This window comes from Neofelis nebulosa, chromosome 2 (genome assembly GCF_028018385.1).
Source record: "Neofelis nebulosa isolate mNeoNeb1 chromosome 2, mNeoNeb1.pri, whole genome shotgun sequence".
In the NCBI taxonomy this organism is placed as follows: Eukaryota; Metazoa; Chordata; class Mammalia; order Carnivora; family Felidae; genus Neofelis; species Neofelis nebulosa.
In genome coordinates, this window is record NC_080783.1 from 43,363,616 (window position 1) to 43,388,770 (window position 25,155).

The 25,155-nt window shown below is 39.4% G+C and overlaps 1 protein-coding gene and 1 long non-coding RNA gene across 5 annotated transcripts in view; one reads left to right on the top strand and one right to left on the bottom strand.

Annotated features, from left to right (window-relative positions):
* NABP1 (nucleic acid binding protein 1) lies at positions 1-12,339 on the bottom strand. 4 transcript variants are annotated; one of them, XR_009256642.1, is made up of 7 exons: positions 11,586-12,198; positions 11,147-11,285; positions 8,467-8,538; positions 6,712-6,787; positions 6,191-6,257; positions 4,237-4,697; positions 1-2,320 (listed from the first exon to the last, which is right to left on the bottom strand). XR_009256642.1 is itself a non-coding variant. In XM_058710845.1 (6 exons), exons 3-6 carry the CDS (start codon positions 8,526-8,528, stop codon positions 4,522-4,524), a joined length of 381 nt encoding a protein of 126 aa, XP_058566828.1. In that variant the 5' UTR covers positions 8,529-8,538; positions 11,147-11,285; positions 12,205-12,339; the 3' UTR covers positions 3,316-4,521. The 4 variants fall into 4 exon arrangements, 3 of the variants coding, with proteins under 3 accessions (XP_058566828.1, XP_058566825.1, XP_058566817.1); XM_058710845.1 differs by lacking the exons at positions 1-2,320; positions 11,586-12,198 and adding an exon at positions 12,205-12,339 and having other exon boundaries at positions 3,316-4,697; XM_058710842.1 differs by lacking the exon at positions 1-2,320 and having other exon boundaries at positions 3,316-4,697; positions 12,082-12,237.
* The window catches only part of LOC131501132 (uncharacterized), a 19,671-nt gene continuing 6,810 nt past the window's right edge, over positions 12,295-25,155 (top strand). The window contains exons 1-2 of the long non-coding RNA XR_009256657.1: positions 12,295-12,602; positions 14,138-14,231. This is a non-coding gene — a long non-coding RNA (uncharacterized LOC131501132). The remainder of the gene's footprint in view (positions 12,603-14,137; positions 14,232-25,155) is intronic.

Genomic DNA, 25,155 nt, shown 5'->3' on the forward strand with positions numbered 1-25,155 from the left:
TAGGGTGAAAAAGCTCTTTACTTTTAGGCCCAAATGAAGCTAGGTGACTCCATTATAAATAATCTGATCTTAGTATGGACATAATTTGAATAGTTCTATTTGAACCTAATTCAAAACTCAACAATGCTCACATCTAGAGGCCATACTCAAACCCTACTCTGCTTGGGACTACCCTACTTTACCCATCAATTCTGTGCTTTGGAGACATAGGCTTCTAAGTACAATTTTCCCATGTTTTACAAACCAGAATTTTGGTATATTCTAGCTTCACAATAATAAATGAAACTAAGGATGTATGGAGATATGCATGTGCCATTTCAAAGCAAAGTTATTTCTGTATTGGGGGAAATGTCAAGGGCAAGACACAAAAATCTTCAGGGTCATTATCTCAAGTGCTGCTCTACCAGACCTACACTTACAAAGTCCCCTTCTGGTCCAGCAGGGAACCAATTCCTAGTCCTAACAAGTTCCTGGGGAAAATATCCTACAACTGGCTTATAAACCATTGCTTCAGTTTTACTCAACATACAGTCAAAATATGGACAAGACACTGAACTAACTCTACGTCCAAAAGATTTTGCTGGAGTAAAACAAAATTTTTTGGCTGAAAATGTAAAGAACCGGTTTCTAAAGCCAGGCCAACTCCTTACGCTGAGGTTGTCAGTAAGCACACGTGATAGTGAGGACTGTGGGGTCTATTCGCATTTCAATAGCTAGTCTCCACGATTTGGATTGGCGTGGTCCTAAAACTTGGGGAGTCACACTGCAGTTGTGGGTTACCTACCGAGGCCTCTCAAAAGGCTGAAGTGTCTACCAGTCAAACTTGTTAAAATGCTCATTTTACTGCATCATACCAGTTACCTCATACTGGTAAACAGCCCTTAAAAACATCTTTGGGTTGAATGTTCTTAGTGTGAAAAGTACTAAATAAATGGCTTATTAGGAACAGTCGGACTTGGTTTTCTCCAGTCTGTTTCTTACTTTGTGATCTGTGCTTTGAGAAACATCATTAGACACTTTCAGCTCAGAAACCTGGAGTAATCTGGTCACAATACTTGAACAAAAGTCTGGTGTGTGCCTAATAAAACAAACTTCCAGGAATTGGGAGAAAAGTTGAATACACCTGGAAAGCAAAATGTTTTTCCTAAGCTTCTCCCTGAGGACCTAACAACATACCATTCATGGCAGTGCTGTTTTCCAAAGGTCACAATCAGATTTCCTCAGAAGCATACCTTAACTGTTAATCATTAGGACTTCTTTGCGAAATGTGGGAGTGTTTTAATTACCCTGACATTTAATCATTGGCTGAAACCTGGTTTCCACCACAGCCAAGAACATCTTTTACCCGTCATACAACCAACCCCTACCAGAGAACTGTCACCCTCTTTTCTATCAGAAACGTAAAGACTCATCAGATAGGAAAGGGGGGGCAAGTGCTCCATGTTGATACTGCCTTTTCCATGGTTTTCAAGGTTTGTTGTCTCTAGACCCTTTCAAATACATTAGAGAAAAGGGTCTTAAGAGTCACAGCAGCCTAAATTTGCTTGGAGCAAACAGTAATCACTTTCTAACAGAAAAGGGAAGTCATTTCAGTAACTGAAACTCCAGATCTATATAAACTTAAAACTGCCGTTGTGTCTTCACACTGATGTAGAACAGTCAATCTGTACCTCTGAGAAAACTTCTCAGGACTAGTTAACCAGCTACCTCTACTCTAAAAATTCTTTTTTACTAACCTCCCATTTTCAGCATCATCCCTTTGGCATTATATTACTCAACCCAGCAAATTAAACATTCTTTCAAAATGTTAAATGATCAAAATATGAGTGGCAAGTACTCAGTGCTACAAATACTCAGGGCATCAAATTAAACTGTCCTCAAAGCTAAAGCAGATTCCTAAAACTACAGGAACAAAGCAAGAGCTGGTAATAAAAAAGGAAATCCTGTGTAAATGCCTAGGGGAAAGCACACTGCACCCTTCACTATTACCCATCATCTTCTGGCCTTACGAACTTCTGGATCATAGTAACAACCCAATACTGGCCCAGAGAGGAGGGGCCAGCTGGCCGATGACACTTCAAACCTCTTCAGAACTGTTCTGCCAAAATGAAATGGGACCCAATCCTAGCAGCGTGTATTGCTATACTAAATGATTTTTGTTTTCGGTAGGTGTTTAAACATTTAAAAATTCACAGGTGAAAGCACCAGGAAAGAGGAAGGTAGAAAACTTTCTTCCTCTTCTTGATGAGTACCGTCCAAGCAGACTGGTAGGGCAAATATTCATTATGGATTGTAATTCACTTGGGTTTTGAAGGCTTCCCTTAAGAAAAAAGAGATTTGTTAATAAATGATAAAGAACACAGAACAACAAGATTAAATTACTGAGGCAAATGTCAGTTACATAATGAAAAGCTTAGATCTTTCTCTATTTAATATCCATGTTAAAGGGTAACAGTATTTCCACACCTAACGCTGCATTTTTTTCTATTCTTGAGGTATGATTAGAGGACAAACAGTTGACTGCCTATTGTAGCCAGAAATGATTCTGATCACTTATATGGAAAATCCTCCATAACTCTATAAAGGGATGATATTACTTACTTGTATTTTCAAGTTGTGGAACTTAAGGCTCACAGGTTTTAAGTGTCATAATTTGCCTACCATCATAGGTGAGGAGACAACAGGGCTGGGGTTGGAAGCCCAGCAATGAGCTCAACCTGAGAGTTTACTTTTCAGAAACTCCAAAATTCTTCCTTTTAAAATCATCTTTAACACTATATTCTCCCATAAACAGCTTACAGTATTATCGCTCCTACCGCTACTTAGATTTTAAAAAAGGTTTTTTTTAGTATTTTAGTATTTTTTTTACTTCAAGCGTTTGTAATATTGTGAACATCTTAGGTAAATATTAGTCACAAAGCCAAATTAGCTACAATCATGAGTAGATTAAGGAAAAACTTCTAGCATACATAAACCCCAGTTACTGAAGTACTATGAACCATAAATAAGTTCCTTGAGATTAGTCATCATCCACCTCTAACACTCTCCACAGTGCCTAATATGCAGCGTGTAATGAAATCGTTAGATACACTGAATTAGGGTACATGAATATTCTGGTGCCAACTTTTATACTCAAAGGCTATGGAGTTCTTAATAAAACAGGGTCTACTTATTTTGTGACTTAGGTAGGGGAAAAAAGACAGTGACAAATACAGAGCTAAGCAGTCGCCAGGCTGAAGCAACCATTACAACTACGGTAAAATGTGCTGGCTCTCCATTGTAAATCATTCAAAGAGCAAAAATAAGGTAGGTCTGTTAACATTAATGCACGTTTTATTCAAGAGATAGTACTGAAGAACTGAATTCTAACAACAGAAAAATTTACCAGTTATCCACTCTACAGTAAAAAGTGGAACTGGGGACCACTTAAAACACATAAATAAATTCTACCTTTACATTTCTGAATAAAGCTGTATTCACTTGAGAGAGAGAGAGCCATTTAACTTTTGCTGATAAGGCTTTGTGAATTGTGTTCAGAAACTCTGACAACACACACATACATACACTCTTCAAAGAAGGCAAGTCCCTAGGATTTTCACTCCAGGATGAGTTTCTGTAAGTACTCAGGACTCTCTGACTTAAGACTGCATATTTCTACACGAATTCAATTTGAATTGCCTTCATTCTAATGTCTATCCACCACAATTTTTAATAATTAAATCAACATTTATTATGACTTTATAACTCCCTCAAATTACATGTTAATATTTGACATGGTAGTTTCAAAAAATAAATATTCAAGGCCTCAAGTTTTAAATTTTCCTTCAGTGTAATGCGCAAAGTAGGTAACAAATATTAATAGGACTACCCTAAAATAAATGCAGCTTTCTTATAAAAATTACTTGTTATAATACAGTTCCCATTCTATTCTGTAATTCTGACAAAGAATATATTTTTTGGTAATAAAACAAGAGTTTAGAATGGTTCAGTCCTTGGAAAACCTTAATGGCAGTCACTCAGTGAAGACATCAATCATTCCTAGAGTCCCAACTCAAAAATTGCTATTAGCATTGACTGAGTTTTTGTGTTTTTTTTTTAGTGGTTATTGCTTCAGTTGGCAATACCTGAATTTAAGACAAAAGAACATCTCCCACTAAGCCTTATTTTAAATATTACAAAATGTATACAGAAGATAGACTCATAGAGGCTATAATGCTGATGTCTTAAGTAACTCACCCACGAAATGGGTGCAGGCTTTTTAGAGGATAACCATAGATCTTCTGGCTCTAAAAATAAATGCCCCTACTTTTCAGAGTGTTCCCATTCTTCAAATTCTTCAACAGGAGACTTGAGCAGCTTAACAGTTTTGCTATAAAAACAAACCACTCTTGTTACCAAACCAAAAACAGAAAAGGAAACCGATAAAGGACATAGTTTTCACAGTTAACGATAAATAAAAGTGCAGTAAGTGTTCAAGTAGGGCATGTAGTTTAAAAACTACATGTGAGTATTTGGCATAGGTCATCTTTTAAAGGCTCTCCGAGGGTCCCTGCCATTACTTATTGTGGTCACGACTGTTTGATTATTAGCCGTTCCTTGTAGCTGTGGATTTGTAGGTCCCCGGCCATTGCTTCTACCAGCATATGAAAATTGGCATCCCCTTGATTCCGGGCCAGGGCCAGTTTGAACCCCATTTCCTAAAAGAGAATATAAAAGTTCATCATCATTTTCAGACACTGACCTAGATCTACAGAAGTACACCTATCTGAAGTCCTAACACACACTATTAATGCTAACAAGTAGTATTAGAGAAAACAAAGGCCTTTATTGTTAAACTACTGGAAAAAACTCAATGTGGGCTCTAGGTTTTTCCAGATGTATGATTACTGTAAATACATTCACTTGATGCTGATCAGCAGGGAGACAGAAATAGATGATTGGGCAATAGAATGAAAAATTAGTAGAGTACAAAAGCAAAGGTAATACGCTGCCTACATTGTAAGGGAAAAAGAAAAAAAAAACAAAGGGGAAAATGGTGTATGAACACTGGCATTAGGTTCAAACACGGTTAATAATACTTCAAAAGAACAGCGTAATTCTAACTTTGCAAAGAAAAGACAGCAAGGTTTCCCACAATGTGATGATCACCAGCTGTGCCAAAACACGCAGCCCCAGGTCAAATAAAACTTCAGCCACCCTAACAAACTCCAATCCCAAAGACTTTTCCTCAGTTATTTAAGAATAAAAACTTCAAAAGACCTTTAACACAGCTGTAAGCACCATTAACATGACATTTGAGAGTATTTGAGGTCTTTGTAAAGGCGATTCTTTTAAAGAGGCAGCTATCAGCATGTGAAAAATTAAGGTTGAGCTATTAGTCTAAAGAAAAAAGGCTTTTGGTGTGCCAAAATGACCAGTAATTCTGCATCTATTAAATAACCACTAGATCACAGAAATTTTGTTTAAAAAAAAAAAAAATCGATGGAAAAACATCTTATGCATCACCAAAACAGATTTCTTGTTATTAGCCACTGTTTAAATATAGAATGTGCTCTGGAGGTGGGTGGGGGGATGGGTGGAATAGAGGGGATTAGGAGTACACTATCTTCATGAGCACTGAGCACAGATGGAATTGCTGAATCACTACACTGTACACCTGAAACTAATGTAACACTGTATGTTAACTACACTGGAATTTAAATTACACAAATAAATATGTGTGTAGAAACATTTTTAAAAAATGTGCTCAATAAATTAGCTGAAGAAGGTATCTGCTATCTAGACAGTTATTTAGGAATTCCCTGTTAACCAGCACTTCCCTTTTAGTGCTAATCTGCGCCTAAAGACAATTTTCTTCTAAACCTTTCACAGGATACAGTCTCTTAATTCTTTTTTTTTTTTTTTTTTTTAATTTTTTTTTTCAACGTTTTTTATTTTTTTATTTTTGGGACAGAGAGAGACAGAGCATGAACGGGGGAGGGGCAGAGAGAGAGGGAGACACAGAATCAGAAACAGGCTCCAGGCTCCGAGCCATCAGCCCAGAGCCTGACGCGGGGCTCGAACTCACGGACCGGACCGCGAGATCGTGACCTGGCTGAAGTCGGACGCTTAACCGACTGCGCCACCCAGGCGCCCCCAGTCTCTTAATTCTTAACATCTGATCACAAATACGAAAAAAAAAAAATCTTACCCACTGGTCCAAATGTACCTGTACCCATATTATTATTCATGGAATTATTCTTCTGTTCATTTTGTGCCTAAAAAATATGTTTTTAATTTAACCAGTTGAAAATCTATTAAAAAATTATTATAATAACATGTTGTATCCACTCTTTAATTGTTAAAGCTTTTTGGTTTTTGTTTTTTTTTTTAATAAATTTTTTTAAAGATCTACCCAAGTCCATTCAATGTTAACATTCATGAATATTTCCCAAATCTTTCATAGCTCCTATTACATCTTACTGTATTTTCCTGACATTACTCCCTACTCCTCAAAGTACTAAATGGCATATATATTTAATACATGATACTAAAGATACATATACAGACTCACAAAACATAGAGAATAAAAATACTTTAAGAAGATTTTTTTTTTCAACTGTCTTCATTATACCCTGGGTACGACAGGGTTGGACACCTAGTCACAGAATTAGAGTACCCAGTCGAAATTAGCCTAACCATAAAAATAGACTATACGTGTGGATTAATTACCCCTCTGCTCTGTTGTCCTCGATAATCTGGGTTGGGTTCACTGAAATTTGGCACTTCTGAATAAACCATACAAAATCTGAAAGAAAATAAAGCACAAAGTTAAATGACTTCTAAAATAATCAACCTTTCTTCACAGAACATGCATAACTGATAGGAAAGAAGAATTTAGGTGTCAAATGAATTAACCAAAAAGCAACATGCTAACTACTTATACAACAAAAACTTCCAAAATGCTATTTTGTTCCATAAAACAAAGTAGTTGAAAATATCCAACTGCCTACATGTATAAAACATTCTATTTTTTATTTTAATTCTGTACTGCAAAAAATAAATCATGTCAAAGATCAAAGACACAGAAACACATCTTTGTGCTGTTTTTCCATATAGGCTGATGCCACTGAACCATGTTTAGGGTTCCAGAGTGGTTTTTCCAGCAGTGGTGATGGATTTGCACTGATCCATTCACACACTCTCATCCAGTCCCTCTTTTGACCAATCACTGTGAATCTGCAAAGATAATCATTCACGGTTAAGAGTGGAATGTGCAGGTATGAATAAAGACAAGTGGCTATAAAGACAAGTTTATCCCAATGCTTCTTGTAGGTCGACTATGGCATATATTAACATTACACATAAGCATTTACTTAGCTCCTCACCCCATAAATAAGAAGTTAAAGTCAATTTTGGCAAATCCTAAACTGACCTTGTCAGTCACTAAGAACCGATTGACCTCCAGTGGTTCTTCACTTAAGTGACCTCTATTATTATAAATATTTCTGTACACATGAAGGTCAGGACAAGATCCTAAATCCGTTGATAATAACGATGCTAAGAGCTTTCAATAACACGTTGCTCTAATACTATTCTAAAAACAAACATAAGTGAATTCTAATTTTTCTCCTAGCAAAAGCAAAATGTTGTTTCTGATCTTTAAAAGCCAGCAACATTGCTTTATCTTTTCCAAACAAAGAATCTTATCCCTGTAGTGTGGAAGAGTATCTCCCCCACAACCCTTTTTTCAGTGCCACGTGTGGCTTCTCTTTAAAAATATCCTCCAATGTGATGGGCATTAAGTAGATATCTAAGCATTAACCAAACAGAATGGACTAATGATCTGGCTCATTGCTAACACAATACTTTATGAATACATCCCAAATGTCTAGGCTGATATGGAGGCTGAATTACCTTTACACCCCTAGAGAGGATGGTTCCTCCAAGTCAGGGTGGAGATTACGAGGGTAGTAGTGTATGGAAGCTCGCATTGTGGCTGCCTGTACGGTACCTAGACTGTGGATAAATACAGGACTTCAATTGTCATCGCTGTAAGTCCTTTTATCACGAGTACAATTCACCCATAAATGAAAAGAGATAAATTTATGGCCTGAAACCTAGCTTCTTACCTAGCTTCTTATTTGGCAATTCCCTAGAAGACAGAACTTATTTCAAATGGCACTGTGACACCTGAAAGCTGCACATTCCCAAAGCCTACAGAAATGGCCCCAGTGGAGCTCGTCCCAAGTGCAACTGGATTCTCTTTGCTGGGGAAAATGGACATTCTCAACCACACGAAACAGAATAGATGGCTATTAAACTGGTACATACGTGTAAAGTGGTTTCTACAGTCTGCTGTTGAAGGCATTCAGTATACCAGTCAAGAAAAGCCAAGAGAAATTTATTACAGTTAATACCTACCAGTTACTCTGTAGATATTTTATGCAATTTACTCAATTATAGGAAATGCATTTTAATACTTACTCCCCAATTTTTTGAAGTTCTCCACCCCTTCCAGTATAAAGTGTCAAACACCCTTTCCACATGGAGGCATACCTAGACAAAAAAGAAACATCAGTTCTATAGAAACACGTGTACGTCCTTCTACTTAAGTAAAACTTTATCCTTTGGTTTTTTTTGCATTAGGGTTAGGTGAAGATCAAACTCTGTGTTCACGGTAATAAATCAAATACAATTCATCTCATTTTGATTGTTACTTACAAAGGAATACAACGAAAAACAACTGCCAAATTCTGACATAATTGTCTTACCTATAACTACCCTTAGAGAGTTGAAAGTCTTTTTTGCAAGGTAATAAGCACTGTTCTACTCCAAAGATCACATCTTTAGCCAATTAACAAAAGAACTTTCAACTGTAGAGATTTAAGCAGAAATTATTTTTCAATCACAGAATTTATAAAAATCAACACCAAGTGTTTACTTTTACACTCATTTACTTGGTCTACTCAGAAATTAATAGAATAGTTTTTCCTCTGCCTCCTTAAAACACATAGGGTAGATAAGCTACCGAAAATTTAGTAAAATTTAATCAAGGACCTTAAAAAAAACAAAACCCAATCTCTCACCTATCTGCCTTTCCAAATCTGCAATTTTTAGCATCAGCTTGGCTGAACAGATTATTTATTCTGATCAACTTTGAATGCACACAGCATCATTAAATATTCCTACACACAAATCTAATAGAAATGTAAATTAAACATTATAAAATCAGTCCAAGGTTTGGTTTTCAGTTGTTCTCCATACAACTACAATGGTAACCTTATGACTTAGAAGGGTGAATTATAACTAAATGTTGTTTAAGTATAGTGACGGTTCCTCTTTTAATATAGGTTAATAAATACTTACTAGTTCCATACTATATATTCCTCTTTAGTAAGGACGTATTTATTAAAGACTCCAGCACACTCACACTATACAAAAAGTGACTTGGAAGAGACAGTGCACTAATATTTCACCTTGGTAGCATAAAAGTTAATGCATATTGAGAAAAAATTGGAAGTTACTACAAGTAAACATTTAACTGGCACTTGTGTTTTGGGAATGAGATCAACATTAGCAGGGTGTCCTGATAAACCTATGAATATTCAAATTACCATTATTTAGATGTACGCCTTTCTTCGAAAACTACTTTTCTTAGATACAACCTGAATTTAAGGGCCTTATAATAAACAGGCCAGACTCCGCTGGATATGTTATTTTAGTAAGTAAAGTATAAATATTTCCGTTTTACAGAAGATGAAGTTAAAGAAGTGTATTAACCTCAAGGTCACACTGTAGTTAGGAAACAGTGGAGTTTCTTTAGTTTTGAATTTTCCTTTAAATTATATTCCTTGCAATTCCTGTATAAATACTATACAGATACTGAATTTAGTTTTTCCATGAATTTTTTGAGGGCCACATCTATGTGTTTTCCGTGACTACAAAATATGAAATATCTGAAATGGGATGCTGTTTACACTGTATAAGATACTTTTAATCACTGGATGAGAAATACTTTGGCAGCCAAAAAAACTTTAATTATGCTAATCCTCACCACACCCTCACAGGCAGGAATTCTTTTGTGTAAGCTACAGATATGGAAATTTAAAAGACACGATTAGTGTCCTAATGAGTCACTGTATGAGAATAAAATGTCTACGTTCTGACTCTCACTTCCTTCTTTGATGATACTCTGCCTCACTTCCTGAAGATGTTGTAAGGCCTGGAAGATATTATCAAAGGGCTCTAACCTCCTCCATTCAGGGTGATCCAACACTTCTCTGAGACTCTATTTACTTTGCCAACATCAATCTCCGCCCACTTTTCTTATAGTTGTGACAAATAAATTCTAATTCTACTGACCACAGAACTTCCAAAATCCATTTCAAGACCCTTTTCTGACCTTATACCTTCCTAATTTAAATACCTGGTAAATTTTTAAAGGCAGGATAATTGCGAATCAAAAAACAGACAAAAAAAGGTGTGCTAAATTATTTTTGAAGGCCAATCAGCCAACTGAATCTTTTGGATGGAGGTAGCAGAGACCTCTTTCTGCCAAACATTTCCTGCATATCATTCTGGTTTTTGTACTATGCTGTCCTTACAGCAATAGGCACGGGAAATTACTCTCCAGAATGTGCCTTCCAGATACTGTCAACTTCCCCTCTTAATATTTACATCCGAGTACAAATTTGACACACCACAAAAACTGCTAAATTGTTCAACTACAATCTTATGTCCTCACTGTCTAAATAAAATATAGGCAGGATTTCAAAAGTCACTAGAAAGGGGGAAAGGTTGGAAAAGAGCTGACAACTGTATTCAATAATTTGTGGGGGGGAGAAAAGTATTGACTATATTAATTTTATCAATCTACTAAAAACACTCAATAATCCCCGAAGAGTATTTAAAAATCTACTTAACCTGTAAGCTGAGCGGGGAGTGGGTTAGATTCCCTGGTGAAACTGAACACTTTTACTGGCGAGGGTATTACATCCCAACGCTGTCCACTATCTAAAGTTAACATCCAAGGGGCTCAAAACTGCTTGGAGGCCCACAGAAAAGAATGAACTCCAGAACTTGCCAAGATCCCCCATCAGGCAATGATTCGGCAGACTGCTATTTTGGAAGCATTCTCCCTCCTCCCCATTTTGTGCACACCTACCCTCTGGTCAACCGAATAATATCCCCTGGCTGTATAAGACCTCCGATTTCATCCCACACGGAAATAGTGATGCTGCCCGTTTTATCTGCTACTTTGCATGATCTCACTTCATGGCCGTCTTTGGTTTTGGTCACGCGTCCTGTGAAGATTTAAAAATCACAAGGGGGGAAGGGGTGTATTAGATGAGGACTTCCAGAAAGGATCTAACTCCTCCTCCGGGATCAAAACGCAGTGGAAAGGTGGGAAGAGGTCGAGTCCCGGGTTTTCGCTGCAGGTTGGATCCGAGCCCCGGCGGGGGCCACCAGGGCCACGTGGATGGGGGGAGGGGAGGGGGAACGGAGGAGAGGAGGAGGGGAGCCCCCGGCTAGCAGCGGCGGCGCCCTTCCCTCTTGCCCCAGAACGCAAGGGGGCGGAGGGGTGGGCTGCAGACCCCACTTACCTATCTCCAGGACAATAAAGACGACATTTAAGTTTTTCAGTCCGGGCTTAATATCTTTTATAAAAAGAGGTGGGTCGCTGACCCCATTCATATTGAGGCAGGTGCGGCTACGGCTGCGGAGACGCGTGTGGGCAGGGAGTGGGACAAAGCTTCCCACCCTCCCGGGCAAGGGCGAGGGCGCAGGGGAGACTCTGGGCGGGGGTGGCGAGAGAACGGGCAGAAAGCGGTTAGTCAGGGATCACGGAAACCAGCCCAGACGGCACTGAGTCCAAAAAAAGGAAGGAAAAAACCGGGCTCACAAGTTTAAAAAGAAAAAAAAAGATGAACTAGTCCACACGCAAACCCCGCTCCCAACGGGGCGACAGGAAGGCAAGCGTGCGAACCGCCTCCTTTGGGTAAAAAGGCAAAAAAAAAAAAAAGGCAGCGAGGGGACGTCTCTGCCCTGAGTCCCCCTCACAGTCACAGCACACACAAACACACACACACACACACACACCACACGCGGGCGCGCGCCCAGTCTGTTCCAGGCTTCGAGAAGAGACAGACTGTGACAGCGAACCCGGAGCGGAGACCTAGCAACCGCGCACTCAGCGTCCCAAACAGCGACTGCCGAACGCACCCGCGCGCAGGCTGGACCCCAACCCCGGCCGCCACGCCCCTTATGACGTCACGTAGCGTCGGCACGCCCGTCGCCCGGCCCTCCGGGCTTGTAGCAAGAGAAGCGAGGGGTCCGGAACCGTCCGGCGTCGTCCGCGCAGCCTCCCTCTTTCCTCCCCGGCTGTCAGCCTGGGCCCCGCCCTCTCAGCCTTCCAATAGGCTCTCGGCCCCGCCCCGCCCGTTCCTGCTTCCGCCATCGCTGCGCCGCGTCCGCTTTGCCCTGCAATTTTCCCAGTGCCGGTTTCTAGTGCTCGCTGTCCAACTTCAGGGTATTTTTGCTCTCGCTCAGAGTTCAGACGTCCGCCCCGGCCATTTAGTCCCGTGGTCACAAGGAGCAGTTGCTGTGTTAGGACCCAGTGGGTACGTTAAAAAAAAAAAAAGTGTGCAGTTGAGTCCAGGTTTAGGCCAGGGTAACTAGTTGGGTGGAAGGAAAAAAGAAACAAAATAGGCAGGGATGGGTCTTTAGCTACAATGCTGGAATTTTAGTACCAAAAGGGAACTGAAGATTAATTCGACCGCCTCTTTTTAAGCATATGTAAATTGAGGTCCGGAAGGGTGAGATATTTTGTTGAAAGTCACCCAGCAACTTGTGAGCAAGCAAGACTTGAACACCAATCATCTGACCTGGTCTTGGCACCTTGGCACTGTAATAGTAGGCAGATAAGTAGTTAAATTCCTTTGCAAGTTTCTTTTCCTTCCCCTTCCCCTCTTACATGTCACCCCTTTGTCACTTTGCTTTTCTTCTCTATGCTTTTTTTTTTTTTAATGGTAACTTATTTTTAGGGAAGTTTTAGATTCACAGCAAAATTTAAAGGAGAGTATAGAGATTTCACATATATCTCCTACTCCCATGCATGCTTGTCCTCTCCCATTTTCATGTTCCCCAGTGGAGTGGTACATTTGTGATAGTTGATGAACCTACATTAACACATCACTATCCCCCAAAGTTTATAGTTAACCTTAGGGCCCACTCTTGGTGTTTGATGTTTTATGGGTTTGGACAAATGTGTGATAACTTGTAGTCACCATGACAGCATCATACGGTGTAGTTTCACTGCCCTCAGAATCTGTGTGCCACTTACTCATCCCTCCCTCTCCCCCAGCAACCACTGATCTTTTTACTGTCTCCCCAGTCTTGGCTTTTCCAGAATGTCATATGGTTGGCAACATATAGTGCGTGACCCTTTCAGATTGGCTTCTTTCACTTAGTAACGTGCATTTAAGTTTCCTCTGTGCCTTTTCATGTCCTATCAAGTTATGCATTTGTTTTTATACATCCAAAAAATCCTGTAACAGCAGTTAGAAACCCTGAGAAATTATAACCTGGAAAAAAAATGAATAAAGTTTTCTTTACCTCTTTGCCCCACATAGTGGAGAGGCATGTGCTTTAGAAACAAACCTGGGCTCCAACTCCTTAACTGTGTGACCTTTGGGAAAATTGATTAAGCTTTCTAGTCATAATTTAAAATCTGAAAGATGAAGCTGGCCTCAGGGAATTACGTAGGATCACAAATAGTCTAACCAGTGCCTAGTAAATAGTAGATACTCAGTACTATTTCCCCCACTTATTTTTTATTATTAAAGAAGAGAAGGGGCACCTGAGTGGCCCAGTCAGTTAAACATCCCACTTTTGCACAGGTCATAATCTCACAGGTTTGTGAGTTCAAGTCCCACATCAGGCTCTCTGCTGTCCCTGCAGAACTGGCTTCAGATCCTCAGTCTCCCTCTCTCTCTACCCCTCCGCAAGCACACACGGGTGCACTCACCTGCTATCTCAAAAATAAACATGAAAAAAATAATAAAGAAGAGAAGAACAAGAGTAGCTTAAAGTGTGATTGCTTAATCCTTCCATCAATCCTATGTGGTGACTGCTAAGTTTTATCCCCAATTTACAGATGATGAAACTCACCAGAGACCACATAGCTAGAGAATGGCCAGACTCAGTTTTGAATCTAAGCAATCTTGACTCCAGAGCCCTCCAGCTTAAAGGTAATTTTTAGACTTAAATTACAGCGGTAGAATTAAACATTTTAGTAGTACGATGCATCTGTAGGGCTTTAAAGAATCATCTCCTTAACTATTTGTGATGGTGACAGAAATGTTGAGAAGAGTCAGAATTTGCAGGGCAGAAGCCTTAATTTTTCCTTGATTCTTACTTAATATTTTTAGATCAACTCCCACTTCCCAAACATCTGCGAGGAAGTGGCATAGATCTATTACAGCCCGAGAAGAGTTTCAGAATGATCGGATTAATAGGAGAAACAAGACATTCTTAAGGAAGCAGAAGCTCCCATCACATGGACAAATAAGGCCAGGAGAGCCAAAGACACGGGTGTAATGCTAGAAAGTGGTGTGAAATAATCTCATAGGTATGATTTCAACATCCAATAAAACAAATGATGAAACATGTAATGGCAGAACCACATCCATCCTCAGGGCTCCCAAAGACTACCATCACTTCAGATCAGAAGCTCTGATTCCACCAAGATTAATCTAGCGGGACTCGATGCTTCATTTAGATTTTACTCAAAGGTATGTTCTTCAACACAGGCAAAAACGTTCTCACAGAAGTAATATTTAAATCAGACCTTTTTTTTTTTTTTTTTTTTAAAAAAAGGTGGACACGATCTTTCCAAGATTAACAATAGATAGGAAACCAATTAAGAATGTTGGGCACCGTGTAGCCGAGAGTTTGGACAAAGCAAATTAGCCACTCCTTGCAGCCTCAGTCATTTGTGCCCAGAAAGGGGATTAAGTAGAGCTGCTCAGACTAATTTTAGTGACACTGATAAAGAGGAACCAGTTAGGAAACCAAGCCCCACAAAAGCAGAAGCTGATGCTCCTCAGCCCAGCCCCGCCCTTACCCCACCGGAGAGAACTCAGCCCAAACATGTACTTCCTTCCCTGACTAACTCAGCTGTTCTCAGAAAGGAAGTGGCAACCAAGTGCTTTCTCATTCGCTAAAATTAAAGACATCTGAGAAACAAGATGGTGTGGTCAGTGCTGGAACTCTTCCATCCAGACCAGTTGGTTTCAACGAACCCCAATCACTCCTCAAGAGTGGTGGTTAACAAAAAGAGAAAGGGGCTGTCTTGAAAAACAACAGTTGCCACGCAGATAATCTTTCCTAATGTACAATTCAATGAAATAAACAAAGATCCTTTGTCACTGAGGACGAGTCAGTTAGGTCATAATGATTATACCGCTGATTCTTTCACAAGATTACTTCATGATTTTCCTTTTAAGACTATTGTTCCTCAGGCCCTCCTCATTTGCAGAGACCAAACATAAACATATGAGATAGTGAGAGGCTAATGGCCAGAACCTCAAGACCACCATTCCGTGTAAAGAAGATATTGTTTAGTGAGATCCAGTACAATACAGAAGGATATCCATCAGAATCCTGGACATAAGGTTCTGGTTATCTGGGTCCTCACTGATAAAGGTTTTCCTGTAAATTTTGCCACCGCCCACACCCATGCTCACTAACGTGTTTTGCTTTCTGGGATCACAAAAATCGTTTTCACTTTCGTTGCATTATGCATCCATTCAAAACTATTACAACATCAAAATAGCTGGCCAAGGAAAATAGCTGACCAGTAGTGTTTGAAATTAGACATCTTCTGTGGTGAAACTAACAAAAAATTAACAAGAACTACAGTGTTCTCATATTACAGAGGTAATCTGCTTTGCAATATAATTGGCAAGATCAGCAAGAAATGGTCTTTTCTTACTCTTCTTAAAAAGATTTAACCAAAAGACTCATAAGTAATGTTTAGTAATATTTTCAATATGTAATGTTAACACACTGAGCATTTGCTATGTGCCAGGCATTTTATACTTATAAGCACTTTATACTTATTAATATATTATTTAATAATTAATATACAAGAAGTTAATAATATATTTAATAATACACAGGAAGTCATTTTATAGTAACTTACGGAGCTACGATTTAAAACTGTTCCATGAAATAGCTTTATCTGTAAAACAGGTTATCTGCACTTAAAAGTGCATTTCTTTGGTTATCTAAGTGGGTAATTGGATTTTTTTTGAAGGCTTTGTAGTTCATAGTGATAAGTGAAATTACACATTATTTAATCCCTAATGTCTGATTGCAGTGGGGGCAGTGAAGTCCCCTTGTGAGGAATAACTTTGTAGTTCCTCTTGGGAAGAAATGCATCCCTAAGTAGGTTAATTCAACTGAGCTAGATTATCTTTTTAATGATAGCGTGAACAACTTTGGTTTCTGTGTTCTAAAAAGTTTCTTTCAAGTGCACCACACATCTAAATAACCGCCTGAATTTATTGTTTATGCAGCTGAGAAAACAAAATATTACTGGCAACTGAACTCAGAATTCATAAAAAAAATCATTTCTTTATTGGGAGATTTGTCTAACTGGAGTATGTATCATAATCCTCAGACTTAAAGGAATATTGTAGGAAATGCTACAGATCACACATACAAAGAACATGAGAAGGTCTCTGTTGAATCAGAATTCTTTTTCATACTGTGTGTCTAGACGCCTCAAAAAGAGTCACTTGCACTGCTTGCTGGTGTGTTCCCTTGGTCCTATGTTGCCACCGATGGAGGTGCCCATATGACACCCCAAATTCCTGTATTGAAATCTAATCCCCAATGTAACGTGGAATGTGGAGGTAGGGCCCTTGAGAGATGATTAGGTAAGAAGGTAGAGCCCTCATGAATGGGATTGATGCCCTTATAAAAGAGACCCCAGCAAGTTCCTTCAGCCCTTATGCCATTGGGAGGATGCAGCAAAAAGACAGGCAGGCCCTTACCATACACCAGATCTGCCAGTGCCTCGGTCTTTGACTCCCCAGTCTCCAAAGCTGCGTGAAATAAATTTGTTTTTTATAAACCACCCAGTCAATGGTATTCTGTTAAAGCAGCCCCCATAGACTAACACATATGTAAAAATAAATAAATCCGGGGTAATTTTCAAAATCAACTCTCCTGGTTTCAGAATCGCATTCCTTAACATACTCTAGTTGGCCTTACAAGGAGCATGTAACAGGTTCCCCTAACATCCTGCCTGAACGTGTTAGGGTAGAGGGCTTGATGACTCTTCATGGAATGTTTATTCTCTTGGTTTGCCGATAATAAAAATAAATGCCTTTTCTTATTGTAGAACATTATACCATTTAATCTTTTTTCTTTTTTATTTATTTAATCTCTACACCCAATGTGGGGCTTGAACTCACAACCCCAAGATCAAGAGCTGCATACTCTTCTTATTTTAGAGCATTATATGGGGTGCCTGGGTGGCTCAGTCATGATCTCACAATTCGTGGGCTCAAGCCCCACGTCGGGCTTTGGGCTGACAGCACGGAGCCTGCTTCAGATTCTCTGCCCCTCCCTCGCTCGCACTCTCAAAAATAAGTTGTTGTTTTTTTTTTAAATCAACCTATAGAGCATTAAAAAGCTCACGCACATTCTCTCCTTTCACATGCATGCAAGCAGGCACGTATGTCAATAAGTAACCTGGAAAAAACAGCCAATGCTTCCATACACACCCCTAATTAAGAGTATTTTCCATGTGGACATGGAGTGTCTGGGTTGGAAGAATGCTTACATGTAGATAATGTACTCTAACCCCTTCTTTTTGTATATGAAAAAAATACAGGCCCAGAAATGTGAACAAGAGTACCACTACAGCCCCTAATGAATTAATGGATCTCAGTAATAATCATTATCATGACAAGGGGGACATCCAGTCCAAAGCAATTAAATCAGGATCTCTAAAGGTGGGACTCAGGCATCACTGTATGCTAAACCACAGCAGGTAAAAGGAGACTTTTTTCCAAAATATTTTCCTTATTTTCCACATACCTATTAATATTCTGGAACACTATTTCCTTTACTCTAGCTTGAGCAGTCCTGCACTGAGATAAATTTCCAGAAATGAAATTACTGAATGTATAGTGAAGACTTCTGACATGTATTATCAATTGACATTTTAGGAATTTTGAAGGGATTTATACCCCCATTTGCCCTTTGTATATTCATCAAACATAGTTTATTAACTTATTCAACAAACCTTTATTGAACAACTACTATGTGCCAGCACTGGGACTGCATCAGTTAAAAAAAAAAAATTAATACAAAAATCTCTGACTTCATGGAGCTTACATTCTAATGGGAGTAGACAGAAACAATAGACTAAATCAAGTTATATAGTATGTTAGAGGGTGATGAGTGCTAAGTTGGAAAATGAAGCAAGGGAGGGAATTGAGCAGGAATGACTGGGGAGAGTGGGCAGGAAAGGTGACATTTGAGTAAAGATAAAAAGAAGAGGAAGCCATCGAAAAGGCTCAGGCTGCCTGGCTTTTTCCAGGAACAGTAAGCAGGTTGCTGTGACTGAAGCAGAGTGAGCAAGGAGAACGTGTAAAAGATGAGGATGGGAAGGGGGCATATCATATAGGCGGACTTGGACTTTGACCCTGAGACAGGAATCTGTTGGAATGTTTTGAGCAATGACCCATATGCTAATCAGACTTAACAGGATCACTCTGACTATAGAGAAATAAAAGGAGCAAGGGTGGAAGCAGGAAAGACAGTTAAAAGATTATTGTATAAATCCATTTGAGATATGTTGTGGCTTGCACCCAGGATGGAAACAGTGACCTTGGTAAGATGTGATAAGAATTTAGGTCTATTTTGAAGATAGAGCCAACAGGCTTACTCTCTGGCTGTAAGCGGAGTTTGAGAAAATCCGATGCATCAAATATGACTTCCAGACTTTTGGTCTGAGCAACTGGAAAGAAAGCCGTCACTCACCGAAAAGGGGAAGACTACCAAGTGGAACAGTTGGGGGGATGTGGAAGGATCCAGAGGGCCACGTTAGACATGAAAAACTGTGAGAAGGAAGAACACCGCAAGGAGAGCGGTGTCCCGGATGCCAGGTGAACCGAATGTTTCCATGAAGAGGTGGTGATTGTTGTGTCAAATGCAGCTGATAGATGAGGTGAGCTAAAACTGAGGGTTGATCAGCAAAAAGGAAAGTCATGGCTGACCTTGACAAGAGCGGTTACGCTGAAGCTGGTGAAAGCTTGAATGGATCCAGTCGAGAGAGAATGGAAGTCAAGGAGTTGGAAATGGTAAAACAAGGATGCCTAACTCTTTTGAGGGGGATTACTGCAGAGCAGAGGAGAGAAAGGGGCCAATAACTTAAGGGGAAAGTGGAACAAGAGATTTTTTTTTTTTTTTAATATATGAAAAATAATACCATGACTGTGGGCTGAAGAGAATGATTCAGTAGATAGAGGGAATTTCTGGAGACACCTTCTTGTGCTTGAGTAGGTAAGAAGGGGTGGGAGCGAGGGGCCCTGTGAAAGGGTTGATGGGAGCATGGAAGATTCTAGCACTAGGGGAGATGCTAGTGGGTGGAACGTCGTGGTGGCGTGAGCGTATGGAAATCCTCTTCCGGTTGTTACTACTTTCTGAGTGAAATAAGCCAGATCATCCATTTAGAGTGAAGATGGGGAGGAGATGCTGGAAGTTTGAAGTGTGGAAGAGGATATGAAATCATCGTCAGGGAATGTGGGACAGTGAGTGAACTAGGGAAATGTATTACGATTTTACAACAGGACCGATTTCTTACTTGAAGGCAATTCACAGTAAATTTAGAGTTAGACCACCGCACGTAGTTTTGTATTTTTTTCTTCAGACATGTCCATCCGTGAAGGTTTGGGCACAGACTAGACTGAGACCTACTGAATCTCCAGCGTTGGAGTTTTGACAAGTGATAGTAACCCTGTTTTGTTTACAGTACATGTTTTACAGATCTTTCCTGGTTTGTGATTTGCCTTTTCCTTCTATCTCAATCTTTTTGTACTACAGTAACTGTTTATTTTCATATGGTCAAATCTATTATCTTTTCCTATGGTTTCTTCCATTGAGCTTTTACTTGAGGGAGTCCTTCCTCAAGAAGGGATGATATGAACTTTCTTCTATACCTTCCCCAATTTCTTATGGTCGAATTTTAACTCTTTAATCTATCTGTATGTATGCTGTGATGCAAAGTTCTAATAAAATAGTCTTTAAAAAGTTTCTTCTTCTCCACATTATTAAAGAAACAATTCCTTATCCTTGAGTTTGTGATTTCTTTAAAATATCTTTCTATATTTTATAAGTTCTAGTTCCAGGTTATCATTTCTAAGTTACTCATTCTCAATACTTAAAATGCTTTAACAATTGTATGTTCATAATTCTTCAGGATCAGATAAGGCGAATACCAGCCTCCAGCCTCTCTGTTACAGACATTCTTTAACCATTCTTACTTATTTTTCTAGAAAATTCTGTCATGATTCAAAAACCGACCCCTCTCAGGATTTTTTTGGAATCAAAAGAAGCCTAAATTTTAATTTGGGAAATATCAATTTCTTTCTAATATTTAAGTTCCCAGGGGCGCCTGGGTGCCTCAGTCAGTTAAGCGTCCGACTTTGGCTCAGGTCATGATCTCACAGTTCGTGGGTTTGAGCCCCACATCCGGCTCTGTGCTGATAGCTCAGAGCCTGGAGCCTGCTTCAGATTCTGTGTCTCCCTCTCTCTCTATCCCTCCACTGCTCACCCTCTGTCCCTCTCTCTCTCTCTCTCTCAAAAATAAATAAACATTAAGAAAAATGTATAATATTTAAGTTCCTCATTCAGGAATCATGCTCTGATTCTCTATTCTGGTCTTTTAAATTGTACCGGGTTGATTACTCATTCATGTTTTATACACTTTAAATCCCCCTGAGATACAGTTTTACTTTGATTTTGATTTTGCTAGAATGAGTCCTCAAGTAAATTCCCCAGAAAGAAAAGCAGAAGGTAAATTTCTGATACTTTACAAAAAAATTTTTTTTTCCTCTTACGCATATGATTTTTTGGGCAGGTATAGGATCTTCAGATTGTAGTTTTTTTCTCTTGATAGTTATCCCTAAGTTCAATGGATAAAATGTTCCTTGAAATACTACTATGACAAGGGAAAAAAATGGAAAACAACCTGTATGTCAAAAAAAAGATTTATGAACAATAAGTTAGTGAATCATTAGTAGGGAAGTCTGAACTATTTTTAAAATGAGGTAAATATATGCACATGATAAAGAAGATTATGTGGGGAAAAAAATGAGGCTGCATAATAATGTGTATATTATGATTAGATTTTTGAAAAATAAAACCCTTCATAGGTATATATCGGTACATCTGTTTTCACATCTATTTATCGGGAAGGACACATCAAACAAATATTAACAAATCACAGTGGGTATTAAAACCAGTGTGTGTGGGAAGAACTTTCACTTTTTACTTTCTGTACTCTAAGTTATTTGAAGTTTTAAAATTAGGCATTATTCTTAACAGGCATATAGTTTTATACAGCCAGTGTACACATTTACTTCACCTTTCTCTGCACCTAAACTGTTGACCACTCCCTCCCACAAACACTGGGCTGGGTGCTTCTTCAAGTATTCCCATGCCATACTATATTGATTTGAATTCTACAACTTTTCACTTTAACTTATAATTGCCTTTTAGTCCGTTTTTTCCAAGTAGACTGAAAAGTCAGGTACTTTCCCTATTTCATCATTTTCTGTTATACCTTATGAAGTAATTGTTCAATAACTCTTTGCTGCAAATGTCAATGATTTGAAAGAGAATGTGTGTTATGTAGTTCTCTGGAAAGTAAAAGAGGCAGTGTTCGGTAGATAGAAAAGAGAAGTGATATAGGCATGGTGGAAAGTCCTGAGGGTGAGCTGGGTTCATTGATTGGTAAGCCAGTCCACCCCGGGAATGGTTCCCTTAACTGCCATCTAAGTAGGTCAAAGGGAACAAGGTGGAGACTTAACTGGAAAAACTACTCAAGAGAACTAAGAAGCTCACTGGCCCTCTCCATTGGGGGAATTCCACACCTAGATAGGAGAGTATTATGTCAGGGTCTTTCTCTGGTAACCTAGCTGTTCACATATCCTCTGTGGGCAGGAGCCGTAGGAGTGGCGTGAAACTTCTGAAGGGGAAGTTGAAAGGCAAATAATCATGGTAAAAGCAAGAGAAAGCTTATTAGGGAAAAGACCAAGCTGTTCCCAAAATGAAACGCCAAAAAGTATATATACATCTACATGCGGAGCTTAAATAACATGGAAGTTCACGTCCTTCTCATGTTACAGTAAGGTGAGCAGTTCAGCTTGGCAGGGAGTCTCTACTCCATAGAGTCACTCCAGGATCCACCCTCCTTCCATTTATTATTGCTTCACTGTTCCCGGAGGTAATCTCTTCATCCCTGTGGTCAAAGTTAGGTTGTGGGCACATTCAGTGCTCCCACCTATGGAAAAGGCAAAGAGGAATTCTAAGGCAAGTGGCTTATCTTTTAAGATCGAGATGACCCAGAAATAACACATTACTTCAGCTTACATCCCATTAGCTAAAACTTAGCCACATAATCATATCTAGGTTTGAAAAGAGGATAAAGACGTAGTCTAGCTGAGTAGCCATGTATCTAGTAGCCATCCATCTATTTTTATGGAAGAAGGAAAATATAGGCAGAGAAAAACCAGGAGTTTTTGCCATACAAAGAAATCAAATACTATGCTCATAAGCTGACTGAGAAAAGTGGCATTGAAACCCTAGTGGCCATGAAATGCTGGTCTAAGACTACCGGTTTGTGTGCAGTGCAAAAGCTAAGGCCTGTGGAAGTCATTTAAAGCTAAATGCATTTGGGGCGCCTGGGTGGCGCAGTCGGTTAAGCGGCCGACTTCAGCCAGGTCACGATCTCGCATCTGTGAGTTCGAGCCCCGCGTCAGGCTCTGGGGTGATGGCTCGGAGCCTGGAGCCTGTTTCCGATTCTGTGTCTCCCTCTCTCTCTGCCCCTCCCCCGTTCATGCTCTGTCTCTCTCTGTCCCAAAAATAAATAAAAAACGTTGAAAAAAAAAAAATTTTAAAGCTAAATGCATTTAATTTAAAGGATTGTTTTTTTATTATGAGATAACGTCCTTTCTATTTTTTATGTTAAAATGCCTTCGATACAGTGAGAATGGTAGATTGCATGTCTTTTTTTTTTTTTTTTTTAAGTAAAACAACATTGACAATACTACATCAGTATTCCCATTTTCCATTTTGTGCCTGTGTGTTTGTTGAGATTTTACTGACCCTTGAAATTTTCATATAGGACCAATGTTCCATATGACAACCAAACACAGAGGGTCAGCAGAGAGGCCAGTAATTAGGATGGTTATTACCCCCTACTCTTCCTTCAACATAAAGATGACCTCTCACCCATAGGTTAAGTTTTCTAAACTCTCCCTGTTGGAGATACCATCGTCTCCCTCTCCACAGCCAGTTAGGTTCCCCTCCTCTGGACTCCCGTAGTACTCTTTACATGGTTCCACCATAGCATTTATCCTACTGCATTGTATTAAAAGTTAATGTTTCTCCTATTTGAACATGAGCACCTCAGAATAGGGACCCTGTGCCCATTGAAGATACTAGTTCTTTTTGAACAGGAAATATCTGTATTAGTTTGTTGGGCCCGCCCCAACAAAATACTACAGTCCTAGGTGGTTTGAACAACAGAAATTTGCCTTATCACAATGTATCATTCTAAAGTCAAGGTGTCAGCAGGATTGGTTGCTTCTGAGGCTCCTCTCCTTGGCTTACGCATGGCCACCTTCTCACTGTATCTTCACGTGATCTTTCGTTTGTGGGAAGGGATCCCTGGTGTCTATGCACCCAAATGTCCTCTCCTTATAAAGACACCAGTCAGACTGGATTAGGACTCACCCCAACAGCCTCATTTTAACTTACTCACCTCTTTAAAGGCTCTGTGTTTAAAAACAGGCACATTTTGGGGGCACCTGGGTGGCTGAGTTGGTTAAGTGTCCAACTCTTGATTTCAGCTCAGGTCACGATTTCACGGTTCGTGAACTGGAGCCCTGCACTGGTCCCTGTGCTGACAGTGTGGAGCGTGCTTGGATTCTCTTATCTCCCTTTCTCTCTGCCGCTCTGTCTCTCTGTCTCTCCTTCTCTCAAAATAACTAAATAAATTTTAAAAAACCGGCACATTTTGAAGTACTGGAAATTAGGACTTCAGCATATCAGTTTGGGTGCAGACATAATTCAGCCCATAACAACATCTTTATGATCTTTGAGGATTATAAACTAATCAATGTTTTTATTATTGATTGATTTTATTGACTAGTTTTTTATATTAGAGTGAGCAGGGGAAAGGGGCAGAGGGAGAGAGAGAATCTTAAGCAGACTCCACACTTGGCACAGAGCGCGATGCAGGGCTCCATTCCCTGACCCTGAGATTATGACCTGAATCGAAATCAAGACTCAGACACTCAACGACTAAGCCACCCAGGTGCCCCCGTGTTTTTATTTTTAAATCAAGTCAGTTCTACACATAAATGTAGAAGTAGAAAGTCAAAGTCTCCTTTCATCTCACTCTTCATGGTAGTCACTCCCAAAAGTCAGAGGTAATCCGTGATTCTGGAATGAATGAGTGAGCAGTAAGGTGGTCCGCTTATTACACCTGAGGAAAATGAGACACCAAAAGGCTAGGCAACATTTTTAAGGTCACAAAATTACTTAATGGTAGGAGGACCATAACCCAGTTCTACCAATGTCTCACCTAACATTCTTTCTACTATCCTGTGCTACTTCTTTTTAGCATTTAATTGTTAACTAAAGCTTGTGTTCGTCATTTTTAACACTAAAGTGTGTAAGCTGAAGATTTTATATTTTTCTTTAAAAGTTACCAAATTCAACTAATGTAAATGCTTTTCACTTATAACTTGTCTGAGGATCTTCATGCAGCAAGAAACAGATATTCATTTAGATTAATTTTCAGGTACCTGTTGCTGCATAACAAATCTTGACAAAACTTAGTGGCTAAAAACAGCAACTGCTTTATTT